Source organism: Hordeum vulgare, chromosome 6H (genome assembly GCF_904849725.1).
Source record: "Hordeum vulgare subsp. vulgare chromosome 6H, MorexV3_pseudomolecules_assembly, whole genome shotgun sequence".
In the NCBI taxonomy this organism is placed as follows: Eukaryota; Viridiplantae; Streptophyta; class Magnoliopsida; order Poales; family Poaceae; genus Hordeum; species Hordeum vulgare.
This window is the reverse complement of record NC_058523.1, coordinates 168,291,282-168,308,545: the sequence shown is the minus strand read 5'-3', so window position 1 is coordinate 168,308,545 and position 17,264 is coordinate 168,291,282. Positions and strand designations below refer to the sequence as shown.

Here is a 17,264-nt window from a genome sequence, read left to right as displayed (position 1 = left end):
ATTATTCCTTTTTATTATTTAATCTTATTTACTTTCTTTTACAATTTATTATATATATTTTTAATACTTTCTTTTTATTTATTTATTTTCATTTACTATATTTTTCTTTATTTATTTTATTTAAAGCTCCTCTCTTAAATATATTGGGATTATCAATAATTCCAAAAGTGTCCGATTCGCATTTATAATTCGTTAGAGAATTTTCATAACTCCCCTAACATTTTCATTTCAACAACCGAAATCTTTTCTCGTTTGACTTTATCTTAAAGCTTCGAATTTTGATTCGGTTTCAACTAACACGAGACCATTGATATAATTAACGGTGACGTGGCATCATTAGCGCGGGATCAGTGTCACTTAACTACAATCATCACTGTAGCAAAAGTCGAGGATGTCACATGGCCCACTCGATGTTTCTCATGTGATGTGGTGCGAGCTTAAGATGGTAGTGTTCAACCGTAAGGTCCCCATCTATGGGCCTTACCTGTTCTACTTCATCAAGAAGAAGTGGTCACAGGCCATTCCTGGTGTGGTCTTCCCTGTCACTGACTGTATCAGCCATGAGCCCATCGAGCTGCGCCAGAAGAACAAGTGGGCCAACAACTCCACTTCACGTGTTGCTGGTCGCATGGAGACTAAGGATGAGGAGATCGATGTTGATGCTGCTGCTGAGGATGAGAGCAACCCTGACACACCGGTCGTTCTTCTGCTGAGCCATCTTGGGCCAAGAAGCTGAAGGACAGGATGAAGACATTATTCCGCATGCAGGCGAAGGGGAAGTACATGACTCATGTGTCCCAGAAGGAGAGCCGTCAGCGGGGCAAGCTTATCATGAGGAAGCTTGACGTGCACTTATCTAGCGGATCTGAGGAGGTCATCACTCTAGAGGCTGATTGGCTGAAGGCGAGGGACCTACAGTGGGCTGAGTCTGATCAGGAGGAGTCTGATGAGGAGGCTGAGGAGGAGACTGATGAGGAGGCTGTGGAGGACACTAATGAGGAGTCCGATGGCTGAGCTACCACCTGTGTCGTAGGTGTCCTCTTTGCCTTTTTGGTGTCCTGATGCCAAAGGGGGAGAGAGTGTAGGATTTTCTTTCCTTGCTTTCGTTATTTCCCGAGTCTCTCTCTTTGCTGAACTTGGCTGGTTTTATCATGTTGGATGGTTTTATTATGTGTGTGAGACTCGGTTTCGTTCTTAGTCATATGGTGTGAGACATATACTATCCCCTATGTTATCTTTATTGCCTCTCTATATGTTAGCATGTGAGTCTATTTATCTTGTGCCCTCATCTTTATGCTCACATGCTATGCCTTGCTTTCATACTTAGTGTTGTATCAGGTTGTTGCAAGGAGTATCCGTCTATGATTTCTAGGGGGAGTGGTGTTCTTTGGATTGTGTGCTTTGATGTTCATAGCACCACTCTAAACATGCACACATCCAGGGGGAGCGAGTCTCTAGTTTATAGACTTTGGGTTTGCATATGTCTATTTTATATCCTCTTTTGTGCAAATCCGGTATTGTCATCAATTCACCAAAAAGGGGGAGATTGTTAGGTCATATTTCTCCCTAAGTGATTTTGGTGATTGATGACAGTATCCATGCGGACTAATCGTGTGCATTGAGCATTTGAGTTAGATTCGACGCCCCTCGGTGTATTTCAAGCACGGTAGTTTCTATGGTTCTCTTTGGTGGTTTTGAGTCGTAGGAAAGACGTACTATTAAGAGGGGATCCGCGTCGAAAAGGTTTGGGTGGAATCAACACACTCACACATTTACTTTGCACCACCTTTCCCCTGCAGCAATGGAGCTCCAACATGTTCTCTTCCTTCCTGTGCAAAAAGTCCAGCGGTAGTACCGCTCCAGGGGCGGTAGTACCGCTTCAGGGGCGGTAGTACCACTCTCTCGGCGGTAGTAGCCTTTTTACTGCCGCTTCGTCGGACTTTTTGCGCATCTTTTCCCCAGCGATGGTAGGCCCGGTAGTAAGTTTTTTACTACCGTGGTTGGTGTGCCTACCAAGCGGTAGTACCGCTCCCTGCCAAGCGATAGTACCGCTAGGGGCAGCGGTAGTACCGCTCCTCTCCAGCGGTAGTACCGTGCTGTGGGTGCTGTAAGTGGGGTGTAACGGTTGGATTTGCCCCCCCCCCACTATATAAAGGGTTCTTCTTCTTCAAGAACCCTACCTTTTACCAACCGAGACTCCATTGTTGCTCCAAAGCTCATTCGTGCCCGATCTCTCTCCCTAGCCAATCAAATTTGTTGATTTTCTAGGGATTGGTTGAGAAGGCCAAGATCTACACTTCCACCAAGAGATATTTGATTCCCCCACTAATCCCTTGTGGATTTGGTTACTCTTAGGTGTTTGAGCACCTTAGACGGTTGAGGTCACCCCGGAACCACATTCCATTGTGGTGAAGCTCCGTGGTCTCGTTGGGAGCCTCCAAGCATTGTGTGGAGATAGCCCCAACCTTGTTTGTAAAGGTTCGGTCGCCGCCTTCAAGGGCACCAATAGTGGAATCACGGCACCTCGCATTGTGTGAGGGCGTGAGAAGAATACGGTGGCCCTAGTGGCTTATTGGAGAGCATTGTGCCTCCACACCGCTCCAACGGAGACGTACTTCCTGTCACAGGGAAGGAACTTCGGTAACACATCCTCGTCTTCACCCGTTCCACTTGCGGTTATCTCTTGCCTTTACTTTGTGCATATTATTGATGTAGTGTATTCCTTGCTTGCACTAGTTGTCATGGTTGTTAGCATCATATAGGTTGCTCACCTAGTTGATAATTTAGACAACCTTTTTGTTGCTAACTCTAACTTGTTAAGAAAAGCTAAAAATTGGTAGTTGTCTATTCACCCCCACTTTAGTCAACCATATCGATCCTTTCAGCGGAGGACCATGCCAAGATCATGAAGTCTTTTTCTGACCATTGCAAAAGCAGTTGAGAAATATGATGTCTGGTTCAAGCTCTGGAGAAATGCATGTGGAGAAATCAGTGCAAGCCCTCTGAGAGATATGATGACTGGTTCAAGTTCATACTCAACTCCGACAAGATCTTGTTGAGCATCATTGGTAAGGTCTAAGCGAGTCCTAGTTGTTCTATGAAATTCTATTTATTACATTTGAACCATTCAGCCTATTTAAATTTAAATAATTTGGTTTGTAAACTTTGAATCGGTTTTGTAAACTATATTCATAATTTGGTTGAACATTCAAATTTATGTTTAATTTCTATATGTGTACTAATATGTAGTTGCGATTTAGAATTGTAAAGTCCACGTGCAACTAGTTCAAACCACTTTGGCACCTTTTCCTGTTAAAAACACAAGAATGACAGGCATCTGCATTATTCCATTTTTAGGTTCTATTTACAATGATTCATACGCTGTGGAATAAAATTAGTATCAATCAGTATAATCGATTTGAAAGCTTCCAAAATTTTACAAGCATGTATTTTGGAGTCCCACTGGGAAATACTACTGAACTATGGTGAGCTAAGTGGTTGGCATGCACCATGAACTTTCGCAGGGATCACCCAGTCAGCTGCTGGGCCTGCATCGCTGGAGGTAGAGGAACAAAGCCGTGCACGCCGCTGCTGCGTAAGGGAACACTGTCCAGATGCCCTAAGGAAGCATAATTTGGATTAGAGGGATTACGGCGTGGAGGGAGAAATGGAATTGTTGGGTGGTGGTGGGTGTTGGGGAGATGAAAGATGTACCACAACAGCTGCAACGCTCGCAAGCCCCACGACAGGGCGTTCTCTGAGAAGAAAACCGACCGCTAACTGCAGTGAAACATCTTGAATGTCAGAGTAAAGATTGACAGGTATATCCGTCGATATGTGGTAAGTTCTTGTGATGATAAAATCAAATGTGCGTACCAACTTTACCTGGATAGGAAGAGTAAATAGACAGCCGCAACAAATTCCGGCGAAATAACAGTCTGCTGATACGCCCTGTTTATAGTTACCAATAATGTCAGTAACAAAGCATTGACCAGTATATTCGTTCAAAACTGGAAAGGAGAGTGAATCATGAAGGACTAACTACTGCGCCTGCCAGAAATCCTGTTGGATTCCTTACACCGATTGAAAACCGTTCAACTGCAGTGAAAGGAACAGATAATGATGACTTAAAACTGCTAAAACAATTGTCTACATACACAGAAGGTGCATTCTGTGGAATTTCCAACATGCGCGCTGTTTACCCAAAGCTTAATAATGATTGTGAAACTGCTAGTTAAGATGCATACCAAAGCCAATCAGGTTCCCGTACTTTTGTATAGCACGAGATACACTTAGTGCTTTCTCCTTGCTAATTCCAAGCTAAAAAAGAACTGTAATTAGATCTCACTACGATAATTAGATCTCACTACAATGCACGAAAGGTTTATGCCAAGTGATTGATAAATCCCTGTCTTACCTTGCTGTATATGTCTTCAGATGCTCTTGTTTGTCTAAAAAGCTTACCAAGATAGAATGGAACCATATCGCTGATACAAACACCCCTGCACAAAAGGATAGTTTATGATAACAATTTGGATTAGTCTGTTCTGTACTATCTTCTGGCGAAATGGTCTATAAACAGTTAAACACTAAACAGAGGACAGAGGATGGGCATACCAGTAAACCCACAACACTGTAGAAATTATATAAGATGAATTCGTCGAGAATGAGTTAACAAGAGATTGCCAAGTTCCATCCAAACAAAGGGTGCGTGCTAACGAGATCCCAACCTACATCATAAAGAAGTCAATACGCTTATCAACAATGAAACCATTATGGACAGGTAGAAAATTGTGCATATGGAAAATAGAGTTGGAATACTAGATGAGCAGTCTGAGGTACCAGTACAGAGGACAGACCCAAACGTTTAAAGCTTCTTCACTAATAAACAGTCCAAATCCAGCAGCCATGAGCAACCAGAAGTAGACCCACCTGAAAACAAATTTAGCAAATCCAACATACTTAAAGAAATTTCAATAAAAAATTGCAGCGATAAATGTAAGTTCTTGAAACCTTGCAAGGGGGAAAAAGGTAAGTCGTACAAGCAATTCTAAATTTTGCAGTGATAAATAGGGAATGATGGTTGGAGGTTACATAGTCATCTCAATAGCTATTGCTATACATCAACCACATTGTATATGGCAATATGTAGTGTTCAATTCTATCACCGTCCATGAAGGAATAGATCTGGCACCTCACAGACTGAAAGTGGTTCATGAATACGTTTCAACAATAAATATTTTTACTTCAGCATCTATTTGTTCCTAGAATAGCATCAGAATATTTAGCATCAAGGAAACAAAAGGATGACAGGAAAAGTGGTCAAATGCACATACCCTGGCGTATATTCCGGAATTATGACCTTCTTCCCGAATTGAGAAAATGTATATCCGACAGTATCAGACTGCGCGGAAGCGTCAATAATCTGTGGCAGGCTGAAAGAAGGACCGGAGGAAGGTTGCTTCATGAAGATGGATATTGCGGTGACCGTCACCGCAACACCGAGAGCAACTGCCACTTTTGCAAGGAAAGAAGCGCCAGGATTGCTAGGTTCCACTTCCACCGCATCGATGATCTCACTCGCATCGCCGCCACCAGCAGAAGGCTCTGCCCCGGACATCGCCTGCGCAGTCCATGGACCCAAACGGAACGCCCTGCGCAAACTGCTTGTGTTTTCAGGAAAGGAATTTCAAACATCCAATGTCACCATTTTCCCCAAAGCACACCCTTCTGTAAGAAAAATCGAACCCTGAATCTACCGAAGATTATTGAAAACCCACAGATTGCGGAACATCTAAACTGCAGAGGCTACAGCTATTAGCCAGAGATGGAAGCGTGGTGAGAAGGCGCCGTTTCTTACAGAAATCTTAGGCCGCCTGCGACAAATGCCTACTGAGAAAAACTGCAGAGGCTACAGCTATCAGAGGCAGCTCCAGGAGGAGGAGAACCCGACCTCGTAACGCGACTGCGAGCGGCGACGGACCGCCGGGAACCGGCGGAGAAGGCGGCGCGGCGGCGGGGGAGCCGAGGAGGAGGCGGTGGCGGAAGGCAGCCCAAGCGCGCGTGGACCGTCGCCATGAGTCTGAGAGGGAGGATGCGGTGGCGGCGGCGTCGCGCCTATCAGGACCAGCCGGCCTATCGGCGTATGTTTTGTGTGGCGCCAAAGCACGTTGGTCGCTGGGCTGGAGGATGAAGCGTGCAAATGGCATATGCCATGATCCTTCTGAAACTCTCAAGTCTACAATTCTCTTTCCTTATACTCACTCCGTCCCAAAATTTTTGTCTTATATTTGTCTAAAAATGAATATATCTAAATACTAAGGCCCTATTCGGAGACGCTCCGCTCCACAGCTCCGCTCTCCCGGAGCTGTAGTTCAAATTAAGGGAGCTGCAGTTTTCCAGCTCCACAGATTTCAGGAGCTGGTGGATTACCGAACAGGGCCTAAATGTGACTAATACATTTATATCTAACAAATCTAAGACAAGAATTTTGAGACAAAGGGAGTATGAAGTAGATTCATTCAAATAAAAAAATTGATTATTTAGTTTATTTAATTTGAATTCTTTTGTTTGCCGTATTTTTTTGAAGCAATTTTGTTTGCTGTTTTTACTTCAGAAGAAGATGGTAAGTTCCAGTGCCTCGAAGAAAGGGAGTAAAAGTACAGCTCCCTAAACATTTGAGAGCTCAGGTTCAAGCATGCACGGGATGAAACTCTCTGACGGTGTGTATTTACGTGCAGGTTGATGAGGAAGTATATCTATCTTAAATAGCAATATGTTACAGAACAATTCAGGGTGTGAGGAGGAGGAGGAAACATAAAAGGATATCACGTGGTAGTACAATGCCAGTCACCAAGAGATGGTCAATGGAAGCTCGAGTACAACAAGGCAGCAATGCCAGCCGCTACCAGGAAGCAATTGCCGGCGCTGGAGCTGGGTGGAGAGGAGCTGCTGTCAGCTACTTTCGGCGCCGCCTCCGGAGGGCTACTCAGCGAGACAGGCGGCAGCGGCGGGTCGAGAACATCGGCGGGTTCCAGCACGGGTGCTGGCGGGAACGCCGGGGGCAGCGCGCCTGGGGATACCATGCTCACCAGAGCACCGGGGCTTGCAGCCATGATTGTGTAGGTCAGGTTCTTTGTCGGATCACTGCATGGGCTCCCTGCAATTCATTCAGACAAGAGATAAGACTGTGTTGCTCTGGCAGCCAGTGCAAGTTATGCTCCGATCCATGCGGTCTTCACAAAAGTAGGAGTAGTTGGGATTGCTTGAGCTGAGAAGCTCTTTCGTGTAGCTGCAATCTGAAACTTGTTCAATGTGCATAGCGTCAAACGGGTACTTACTGAAGTATGTAGTTGCAGTGTGAGGGAACTCGGTCACAAGCCCATCGACGACCAATGCAGCAGAGTATGTAGCGATCTCGATCATCGGATCAGCAAAGTAGTCGAACCCAAAGTTGGTGAACTCATTCCTGAGCACACCGACATGCACCGTCAAGTTTGCAGCGTGCAGATTCTCCACCAAATTAGTGAACCCTGTCAGGAAGAAGCCATTGACCTTCACGAGTGCACCGCGGGTCACCATCACTACATCCGCAAACTTCTTGATATCATCCACTGCAGGCTTGGAAGCATCACTTATTATGGTGCTAACAGTGAGAACCCGCTTAAAAGTTGGGAACTTCTTGAACGCTGAAAGCACCGCAGAGTCATCTGACTCGATGAACACTTGCTGCTTGCTCTCCTTGTCGTAGCTGGCATTGACAAGTGCACCGGAGACTGCATCTACAAGGCCAAGACCTCTGGTTGCAAGGAATGGAGCATCCTGCTCTCAGCCAAGAATGTTCAGTTCAACAGATTTACGGAGATAACATGAGCAAATAGTAACTTCAGTGGAAAAGGACGCTACCTCTATCTCGATCAGTATACCAGAGACATTGCTAGTTTTGGCGAAGTCAAGGAATTCGGGCAAAGTAAAGAATTTGCCAGCATTCTTCGCCGCAGGATTTCTTTTCAGGCCTGCCTGAGCAAATGGACCACCAAGCTCGGCTGATCAGATGAACAAAAACAAGATGTTAGTGCATGAGAAAGAAAGAATACATGAAGAGTTAATTTAATTGTTCAGTTCTTTACGTTTCAAGGTTTGGATCTCGCTCCATGAAAGATCAAATGAGAAAATGCCTGATTTATTCTGTATTTCACTGACAGTAACAACTTTTGTCATGAAAGTGGTTGCTGCCGTCGTGCTGGCAATGAGATCTGCAGAGCCCATACAAAAGGCCACACCGTCTTTTGACATCCGAACCGAGCAATCTATTATGTCGGCACCATCTTTCACTGCTTGTTGGTAGGCAAGGTCCGTGCAGCCTGCGTACACGCCACTTGCACCATTGTGCGTTATAATGAGTGGTCTCTCTGCGTCTAATTGAATAGAGAAATTAGTCGATCGTAGGATGATGATGAGTTAACAAAGTGCATACTGCGACATAAGAAAAAACAGCTTACTTGCAGTAGAAGCAAGATCATTTCTTTCATTATGTGCCAAGCACGCTGCAAAGATCCTCAAGATGTTATCAAGGAACAAATAAAAGATGAGAAATCATGCGTAATCAGCATGTTCATATCATGCGTAATGTGATAATTAGCCTTTTGCGACAACCCCTATGGTTAGTTGTGGCAATGCTAGACATCAACCAAATATGCACTTGGCTTTTTCAACATGGAATAGTTCTTGGTGCTTACCGACGACTCCTGATGCAGTGGGCGGGAAGTCAGTCATCACACCATCTACATTGAAGTCATGGTTGTCTATGAACTGCAAGTATTCCTGAGCAGGATCATAGCTGTAGTTGTAACTCGTAAGGATATCATTGGAAAACCCTCCTACATGCACTTCCAGCCCAAGGGCATGTGCATCTTTGACCAAACTGGTAGATGGGAGCAGGTACAGATTGTTATTCACTGGCCAAATATGACTCCTGGCGACCAAAATTCCTGATGCAAAATCCTTGACGGATTTCAGATCTTTCAATATGTCTCCATATGATTTCCTGATGCTAGGCTCGGTAACATTATCTTGGAGACATCGCAAAATTAGCTTGGCCCTGCCCTTAAGCTTTCCACCGACACTTTTCAAGAATGCAATATCTGGCGAGGATATGTAGGCAATAGGATAATCTTTTGGTAGTTTTAATAGGTAATCTTCGATATCTAAATTGTGATCCTTATAAAAACCATGGAACTGCAACAGGAAACATGAACTTTATTAGATAGAAAACATGGTGCAGTAATAAGGGAGCCTTGGCGAATTTCTGAATATTAGTGAAATCTCATTTACCTCCACATTAATCCAAATTTGTTCCGGGCGGAGTCCAGCCACATCATCAAGCGTATACATTCCCATCATGGCATCAAATGTGCTTGGGCGAGAAAAAATAGTTTGAATCACTGAGGGACGATCAAACAACAGGACACGTCAATATTCCGCATCAAACAAAAGTTTCAGAAGCTAAATGACAAAGAGGAATTTTAAGGTACACCCAAACTGATATGAGCCGTTAGTTCTGTGTGAACTAGTGGTGGGCAGGGGGCATGCTAATATTATTACCTTTTATAGTAGATAAGAGTCTATTAATGGTCACATAGGGTTAATACGGACTTCACTAAGGTGTGGTGATAAATAAGGAAATAAACAAGGCTAATCAATGGGTTCTATTCAGTTTTGGATTCACGATTAGCTAGCTCCCGTGTATAAAAATGTGTTAGGTTTTCTTTGGACTATGTAAATAGTCCGTGTGCCATTAGTAACACGTCCATTAATACTTGGAAACTTCCAAAAAATAAATAATATGTGTGTACCATCAATAACTCAAGTAGGTAGTATATATACACCGCAAGAAGCATGAAAGGAAATAGATGGATTTACTTAACACACATCACTTGGCCGTCCCTTGCATTGTTGATATATTGTGCAAGCTGCTACTCCCTACGTTCCTATAAATACAGCGTAATTTATCGTTCGCTAACCCCAAGGAGAGTCCTAGAGCGACGAAACTGACCCATGCCACCCCTGAGAAAAAATCTCTCCTAGCATTAGTTAATGACATCCTCGCTTGTTGTACATTGCTTCTCGTACCCAGACCCACACAGCGCCTCGCAAGCCCCCACGTCCCACACGGTGGGAAGATCAAAAGCACTGCAGGGCCCGCTTATCCATTGGGGAGAGATGGAGCGGAGAATCAGCACATTGCTCGAACTGAGGGAGATAAGACCGAGAGAGTAAGGGGTAGTTTGGGGAGAAAGGGGTGTACGCTGCACCCTGCGCCTTGTTCAACGGAAAAATTGGAGAAATTTTTTACGCCCTACTCATGGGAATAGAGGGAGTACACGTTATGTAAAGATAACATCACAGATATCCTTTTCGGATGCCACATGTGCTAAGATAATGCTACGAGTATTAATCCTAGTCTAGATGTATGGCCTAGGAAATTAGAAACATCATCAAAACACATTAAACAAAATGACCTTTTTGTATACATTTTGGATGTTGTAAGAGAAAAGGTATACAGAGATATATATTTCTTGCAATACATTCATGTGGTATGAATAAAAATATTGGTCCCTTTAGTTCTTTATACTAGCATATATGAAAGGCCATTGGTTGTGAAGGGATAACTAGGTCCATCAACAACTTTCCGATTTAACGCAAACAAGAACTTGCTATAAGCTAGTGGAATGCTCAAATAGCCAAAGCTGCCTTTGATCAATGGACAGCTAGGATTCTATACCACGGCGGGGGTAGACACACGATGTAACCTATGCCAACATAATAGGACAGGCGTGCAGGGGGAGCCGGCGGTGTGTGCCGGCGCCCAGGGCGGCCAGGGTGCAGTATTGTGACGGTGTCGTGGGGAGGAGCGCCCGTAGTCAATGCCCCGGGGATGTAGCCATATCGGTGAACCTCGTTAACAAATCTCGGTGTCGTGCTCGTGTGATTGCTTGGTCCTCGGATGATCGACGGAGTGCCTCGGATTTATTCTAACAAGTGGTATCAGAGCCCAGGTGCCCGGAATAAATCTCGGTGGACTCACGGGTGATCGGTCATGGTTGGTGGGCTGGAGACGCTGGTATTAGCGGGCCCATGGTGACCGATGTGTGAGGGGGAGATTGTTGGGTTTACTCCCACATCGCTTGTGGGAGGAGAAGTAACACGACTTATAAGGGTGAGGGTGTCCCCTCCTAACAGGCTAGTCTTTTGGGGGGAGAGGGCCCAAGGCCTGTCATAAGTCGATGTTGCTCTCCGGTTGGGCCTGTTGACGCATGTGGGTCGGAAACGCTGGTGTTAGCGGACCCGGGATTGCGTAACATTAAATACTATTCTTAGAGGTCCTAAGAGGTAAGCCGGTGTGTCTCATCTTAAAAGAGCCCAAATGGCAAACCAGCTCCAAGGAGGCAAGGATACAATTCGAACCTCATGCGTTCCAAATATGGAAGAAAATTACGAGTTTTGATGCTTTACAATTGCAAATCGTTTCCCTTTCCCTACCTCTTACTCTGGTTCGGAGAAAACTTTGTATTTCCGTTATGCTTTATAATGGAAAGGGGGAAAGCCCGGTTCGGAAAAAAAAATTGTAAATCGTCGTGAAGCACAGATAAAATATAGAATACTTTACTTTGCAGTTGAAACAATTCAAGAGTTTTGCATGCATACCTGTGACATTATTTATGAGCTCGTCTGAGGTAAAATCCACAGCAAACCACCCATGAACATCGTCTGTACCCACCCTGTACGTTTTGTCCTTCTTAGGGTACACTTCAGCAATTAGTGTTGACTTATCAAGCGTTAAGCCACTTCTGCAGAAGCCCACACTGTCACTGGACAATTGCAGATCACACTGCAGACAGACTCCAGGCAAGCTGGCTGTCATGGCAAACTCATACGCAAACTTGCTTGCTTCGGGAAATAAGCCAGAGAAGCCTCCACGAGCGGTGACTAGAGGAGGACGACCTGTAGGAGAATGATAGGATTAGAATGATTAGCGCTTTAGCAGCATGGCCGTGTGGTGGCCAATCAAAATGCTGGGTCAATCGAGGGGAGCGGAAAATTGAAACTTAAGCACGAGAAGAAAAGGATAAGATGATGTTTACCGTCCAGAGTCAGCCATTTCTCAACCGGAGCTTCATCTATAGCGGCATTGGCTCCATGAAGGAGTATGAGGATCAGAAGCATGTGAGGATATCTACCTCCCATTTAGCCAGGAGGAGCACCCTGCATCCCATAACACTCCATTGAGCCCCGGAGAAGCAATCACAAGAATCATTTGGATTCGTGCACAAGGAAAACAGCACAAGAGATATATCTAGGCACTCGAAAAATAATGCAATAGCTCAAACTTTCCATTAATCAAACTAAAAAAGCATGCAAAAGGGTGATCGAACCGAGAAACAGAAGATGGAAGGATCTGCTACAAGGAAAGATGAATGTAATGTAGCTGCACAGTTGCAGGGGGCAGACCCCAATAAATCAATCAATCCCTCACCAGACATGCAAAATTACAGGCCTCAAATCCTAATCCCAACAAGCTAAGAAGAAGATTGTGATGATTGATTGATTGAGGGGGGGAAAAGAGAGAGGAGGAGGGTGGCGCCTCACCCACCTCACATGAAACGACCGGAAATAAAAATTTAGAGGAGGCGGCGATCTATCTCCAGCCCCACCCAGCCAAGGCTCGCGAAATGTCCCTATATGAGATTGTGGAGCGGAGACGAAGGTGAAGAAAAAGGCCTCTAAAATTAGAGCGGAGACGAAGGTGTCCCTTTGGCATGCCTGCTTAATTTAGATTCGGGTCGGAGGCCCCGTCTATCTAGCTTTTAGCTCTCGTGCTCGGGAGTTCCTTTCTTGCTCCTCATCCGCGTCAGGAAACACATAACGCCTGCCTTGCCTTAAAATACCATACCATGTGGATTGAAACGGGAGGGGCATGGTAACGGCTCTCACCTCGTAACTCCGCCCGTGGGCGCGGGGACACGCGGTGGCATCGAGGAGCGGGAGCGCGGGGAGGGGGAGTGCCGGACGGGGGCGCGTGGGTGGCGGGATAGCATGCCGGCGTGGGTGGTAGGTTGCGGGGGAGCCCAGCGTCCAGAGTGAAGAGGGCGGCAGCGGCGGCGAGGAGCCGCCGTCGCCGCCCGTCATGGCGTCTCCGAGTGGAATGGGATCTTCCGCTACGATTTTTGCCTTGTCGCCCCGTCGTTGCCCCTGCACCCCCGTTGTCCCTTGGTCAGTTGCAGAGCGCCGGAAATCGGCTAGCAATTCAACAACTTGTTCGATTCGATCCGTCTGCGAGGGAGAAGAAAATAAATAAACAATCCGAAACGCAAATGCATGTTTCTTTCCTCATTCATATATAATGATAAAAAAGACAAGACTTCTTCAACTACATGGACACGATGTTTTCTAATCAAACAGCCGGGAACGTCCCATATTTTTGACCACTCATCATGCTGGCTCCCGATTTATTGAAATTTTGCACTACTCATTTCATACATACACAGGACCAACGACACGTACACGACATGTTCAAAGTCCTGATTTTCCATGCTGGTGCTTAAAGCTGCCCAGCATTCCTCCTTTCTCCAGCTTTCTAATACTCCGTTTAGATTCCATTGAGGGTGACCACTATTTTACGAGCGCTGGCATGATCACGGTGTTCACACAGCCATATGCCCTGAAAAGAAATAAATTCAGGTGAGATTTTGCAATCCCAGAACAAAACGTGCAATCTTTTACAATAAGTATGGATTCTTCGGTTTGGTTTGTTTGCTAGGGTTTCAACCACTCCTGATATTCTTACTGAAACTAAGCTTGAACATCAGATACTATAATGTACGCCAAAGATGCTTGTTCATACTACGTGTAGCCTTAGAAAATGATTTTGAATTCAGACGAAGCATAGTCAACATTAACCTCCTATACAAAATACTGCTTGCAATTTCATAACTTCTCATTCACCACCTGGGAATTCTACGCAAGCAATCCAGTCATGTTTGTGGTGTATCCAACAATATAGAGAGCATTAAGGATTGAATTGAAAGGAGACACGATGCTATACTAATTGATAACAAGTAAGGGCTGAAATGGCCAGATAGTAAGAGATGATAAATTCTGGAGCATGTATATATATTTTTTTTCTTACCTGCCAAGTGCCCAGGTTGAGATGTCCATCAGTTATAGGAATTCTGAAGAAATTTAGAGCAAGAATACAGCTTATTATTTTTTGGACAAAGTAGAAGAGAAAAGAATGGGAGAAAAAGGAAGGTAGCAAACACATACGTCAGCGCACAACCAAACATTGATGATTTAATATGTGCTGGCATGTCATCCGGTCCTGGAATTAGAACTCAACTATTATGATCTGATCATCTGAATGCAATAAAGGGACTAGTACGGTCTCCACGAATCAAATCACCGCATGCCACCCTAATTTGAAGTGCAGCATACTCTGCTGGTTTAGCTAAACCCAAGCAAATGACAAGACTAACCTTCCATAGTATGCTTCCAAGGAGCAGATCTGCCCTGGCAATAATCAACACACAGTGAAGGAACACTTTTAAATAAGACAAGAAAAAAATCAGAGCACTGACCTCTGGGACAATTTTGTTAAGGAATGTTTCGGTGTCAGCCTGTACATCAGAGTCATAGTTCTCATTGATGGTCAGGGAAGCACTTGTGTGCTGCACTGCAGAGCGAAGGAATTTCATTAGTACCAAAATACCTGAGTATGTGTGCTCTACATGGTTATCAGCTATCGACATGCATACAAAAAAATATTGCAGCGTTCACTACATGCTTAATTGGTGACAATTTGATATTTTTAGTTTCACCTGCCCACAGTAAAGTTTCATTGCTGATGTCCTGCTCCCGTGCTCACTTTTAGTTTAATTAATATGATCCATTTTCTTATGGTGCTATTTATTGATATTGAATTTCCATAAAGTTACTCAAAACGAAACAATGCCAAATGATGTAAGCCATGCAAAAGCTCTAACTTGTCAAATATGCTGTCACTGTAAGACATCACACAACACTATAATTGATTTCCTCATATAGGATCAAAACAAGAAACCTTGATACGGTTCTCTCGACAGCCACGCATATATTTCCCCTTCCCTAAATACTGCACACACACACACTTTTTTACGGTAGAACATACCACAAACCCTCCCTAAGGCCCAAAAAATACGCGACTATGCTATACAAGCTAACATAATCTTATTAACATTGTACTAGTAAGTAGCAAACCTCAAGGCTAGTAAATTTGACCAAGTTATTGAAGCCCAGTTCAGAAAATTTCCACCACATCTATATTTCTATTTCCTTCTTTATGAGAAACCTCACTTTTTTTATCACATATAGTAGAAAACTGTCTAGCATAATACAGCTTGTTGGAAGCTGGAGTCTCTAAACGGGAAGGAGCAGATCGTAAGTTGATTCAGTTAATTGTATCTGTACATACGGAACAGATGCGCCAAGCCGCACTTGAACCCTGAGAGATCGCCCTCAATCTCCCTCAAAACCTGCAGCACTCGACATAAGAACAATAGAATCGCGATCAGCAGAAGGATGAGGCCCTGGATTGCACGAACGAGGCGGTGAGGCGAGCCGCGCCGCGGGAGAGATTGAGGCTGAATAAACCTTGGGGGTGATGAGGTGGCAGCCGCGGCGCTGGGCAGGGATGACGACGGTCTTCTGGGCCCACTTGGCGGCCATGGAGCAGGGCGGAGCCGGCGGGATGGGGTTGAGCGGTAGCGGCGGCGGCGGCGGCGGCGATGAGGGTGAGCTTTGCGCACGCTGACACGCGGTCGTGTCCGGGAGGGGATTGTTCGTTCCCTGCTTCTGCTTCCGATGAACCAATTCAGCCTTCAAGGGTTCGTGGCCGTCGGATGAGCTGATCAACGCTCCGCGCAGAGTTTCAGTGAAATTCTTCCCTCTAAAAACATTTAAAAAAGAATCCATTTTACTTACCTTGAAACGTTGAATTTTTTTTAAACAATCTTGCAAAACCTTTATTAAGTCGTCACAATGTTTACCGGTGGCTGGTTTACCGATGCTGACTTGGACGCGGCGAAAGCGGCATTTGCCTCGTGGATCCCTCTCGTTAGGTGGGCCATCAACGTCTCTCAACGATGTCATAGGTGATTCTGATGACGCAACTGACTGGAATGGCAGGATTTGATGCGGATCGGAGGTGAAGGTCGATGGTGGGATCATCACTCAGCGGGGATCTGCTACAAGAGGCCCGGAGGTGCGGCGAACTCCTCGCCGGAGAAGAAGCGGCTGGCGGTAGAACAACGCTGGGCGAGAGAGGTCCCGCGTGAAGGACTTCAACGGCATCGCAACCGTGCACAGAGGATGTCAGGGTTGCAGCCATGGCGACTGCAGATGTCATGGCCTTTTGTCGACGAGAGGCGACTAACCATGCATGTGAAGACGACATCAAGGCCGACGGGCGAGTAAGGCGACGACTGGGTGACAGTGTCGACGAGCCAACAGATCAGTGCGATGCTCCGGTGACGGGACCCGAGCAGGCAAGCTGAGGCACATGCAGACAATGTGAAGCCGATATCCCGCGATAAAAAGAAGAAGAAGTGGTGGAACAAGGGTGCAGGGGCTTGGCGCTTCGACGTCTTCTTCTAGGGCTGACGTGATTGGATGTTCGCATGGAATTAGACGGTTGGATATGGCTCCTGTTTCTAGCAACGACGGCACATGAAATGAGAGGAGGGAAAGGATTTTAAGGTGTGTTTGGTTTGAGAACCGAAAGTCATGAAATGTCATGGTTCCGTCCCGAAGTCATGGGTTGGTTCCATCCTTGTGTTCAGTTGATGATAAAAAAAGTCATGGGTTGGTTCCGTCCCGGTGTTTAGTTGAAGAGATGAAATGAGAAGAATCTGATACCACTCACCTCTTCGATATAAATGATGAGATTACATATCTGAACAAATAGAGTTATTTGCATTTAACAAGCCTATAATTTAAATTTTCAGCAACATTTTCTTTTTATTTTCAACACATGCAAATAAAAATATATGATCCTGATTACATATCAAATATTTACGAAAAATAATCACGAAAATGAAAAAATAACCACGAAAAAAATTAATCACGAAAAAAATTAATCACGAAAACGAGAAAAAATAACCACGAAAAAATAACCACAAAAAAATAACCACGAAAACTTTTGTTCGGGTGCGGGGGTGAACACGGTGAGA

The 17,264-nt window shown here is 45.0% G+C and overlaps 3 protein-coding genes across 5 annotated transcripts; all 3 read right to left on the bottom strand.

Moving 5' to 3' along the window:
• Window positions 1-3,312: 3,312 nt before the first annotated feature.
• On the bottom strand, window positions 3,313-6,226 carry LOC123406130. Of its 2 annotated transcripts, none has more exons than XM_045099610.1 (10): window positions 5,954-6,226; window positions 5,337-5,663; window positions 4,860-4,932; window positions 4,618-4,730; window positions 4,418-4,502; window positions 4,248-4,320; window positions 4,043-4,098; window positions 3,886-3,951; window positions 3,715-3,780; window positions 3,313-3,619 (listed from the first exon to the last, which is right to left on the bottom strand). In XM_045099610.1, exons 1-10 carry the CDS (start codon window positions 6,076-6,078, stop codon window positions 3,536-3,538), a joined length of 1,068 nt encoding a protein of 355 aa, XP_044955545.1. In that variant the 5' UTR covers window positions 6,079-6,226; the 3' UTR covers window positions 3,313-3,535. The 2 variants fall into 2 exon arrangements, with proteins under 2 accessions (XP_044955545.1, XP_044955546.1); XM_045099611.1 differs by having other exon boundaries at window positions 5,337-5,654.
• A 478-nt stretch (window positions 6,227-6,704) lies between these two features.
• On the bottom strand, window positions 6,705-13,333 carry LOC123406128 (glycerophosphodiester phosphodiesterase GDPDL7-like). 2 transcript variants are annotated; one of them, XM_045099608.1, is made up of 10 exons: window positions 12,994-13,333; window positions 12,144-12,264; window positions 11,707-12,003; window positions 9,334-9,443; window positions 8,739-9,237; window positions 8,502-8,546; window positions 8,130-8,417; window positions 7,906-8,045; window positions 7,341-7,821; window positions 6,705-7,159 (listed from the first exon to the last, which is right to left on the bottom strand). In XM_045099608.1, the coding sequence occupies exons 2-10, from the start codon at window positions 12,244-12,246 to the stop codon at window positions 6,864-6,866; spliced, it is 2,259 nt and encodes a 752-aa protein (XP_044955543.1). In that variant the 5' UTR covers window positions 12,247-12,264; window positions 12,994-13,333; the 3' UTR covers window positions 6,705-6,863. The 2 variants fall into 2 exon arrangements, with proteins under 2 accessions (XP_044955543.1, XP_044955544.1); XM_045099609.1 differs by lacking the exon at window positions 12,994-13,333 and adding an exon at window positions 12,653-12,862.
• A 32-nt stretch (window positions 13,334-13,365) lies between these two features.
• Window positions 13,366-15,891, bottom strand: LOC123406131 (UPF0047 protein YjbQ-like). The gene is made up of 7 exons (XM_045099612.1): window positions 15,688-15,891; window positions 15,509-15,569; window positions 14,637-14,731; window positions 14,535-14,568; window positions 14,326-14,380; window positions 14,189-14,231; window positions 13,366-13,720 (listed from the first exon to the last, which is right to left on the bottom strand). Exons 1-7 carry the CDS (start codon window positions 15,760-15,762, stop codon window positions 13,649-13,651), a joined length of 435 nt encoding a protein of 144 aa, XP_044955547.1. The 5' UTR covers window positions 15,763-15,891; the 3' UTR covers window positions 13,366-13,648.
• Between the last annotated feature and the right edge of the window lie 1,373 nt (window positions 15,892-17,264).

Coding starts and splice junctions, on each gene's coding strand:
- LOC123406130 (XM_045099610.1), bottom strand. CDS start 6,078: ATGGCGACGGTCCACGCGCGCTTGGGCTGCCTTCCGCCACCGCCTCCT. Junction 4,321..4,417: donor CTGAAGACATATACAGCAAG/GTAAGACAGGGA, acceptor GTTCTTTTTTAG/CTTGGAATTAGCAAGGAGAA. Junction 3,952..4,042: donor GATTTCTGGCAGGCGCAGTA/GTTAGTCCTTCA, acceptor AACTATAAACAG/GGCGTATCAGCAGACTGTTA.
- LOC123406128 (XM_045099608.1), bottom strand. CDS start 12,246: ATGGGAGGTAGATATCCTCACATGCTTCTGATCCTCATACTCCTTCAT. Junction 9,444..11,706: donor GCTCATAAATAATGTCACAG/GTATGCATGCAA, acceptor ATCGTCCCTCAG/TGATTCAAACTATTTTTTCT. Junction 9,238..9,333: donor AAATTTGGATTAATGTGGAG/GTAAATGAGATT, acceptor TTCCTGTTGCAG/TTCCATGGTTTTTATAAGGA.
- LOC123406131 (XM_045099612.1), bottom strand. CDS start 15,762: ATGGCCGCCAAGTGGGCCCAGAAGACCGTCGTCATCCCTGCCCAGCGC. Junction 15,570..15,687: donor GCCACCTCATCACCCCCAAG/GTTTATTCAGCC, acceptor CGAGTGCTGCAG/GTTTTGAGGGAGATTGAGGG. Junction 13,721..14,188: donor TCAACCTGGGCACTTGGCAG/GTAAGAAAAAAA, acceptor ATTTCTTTTCAG/GGCATATGGCTGTGTGAACA.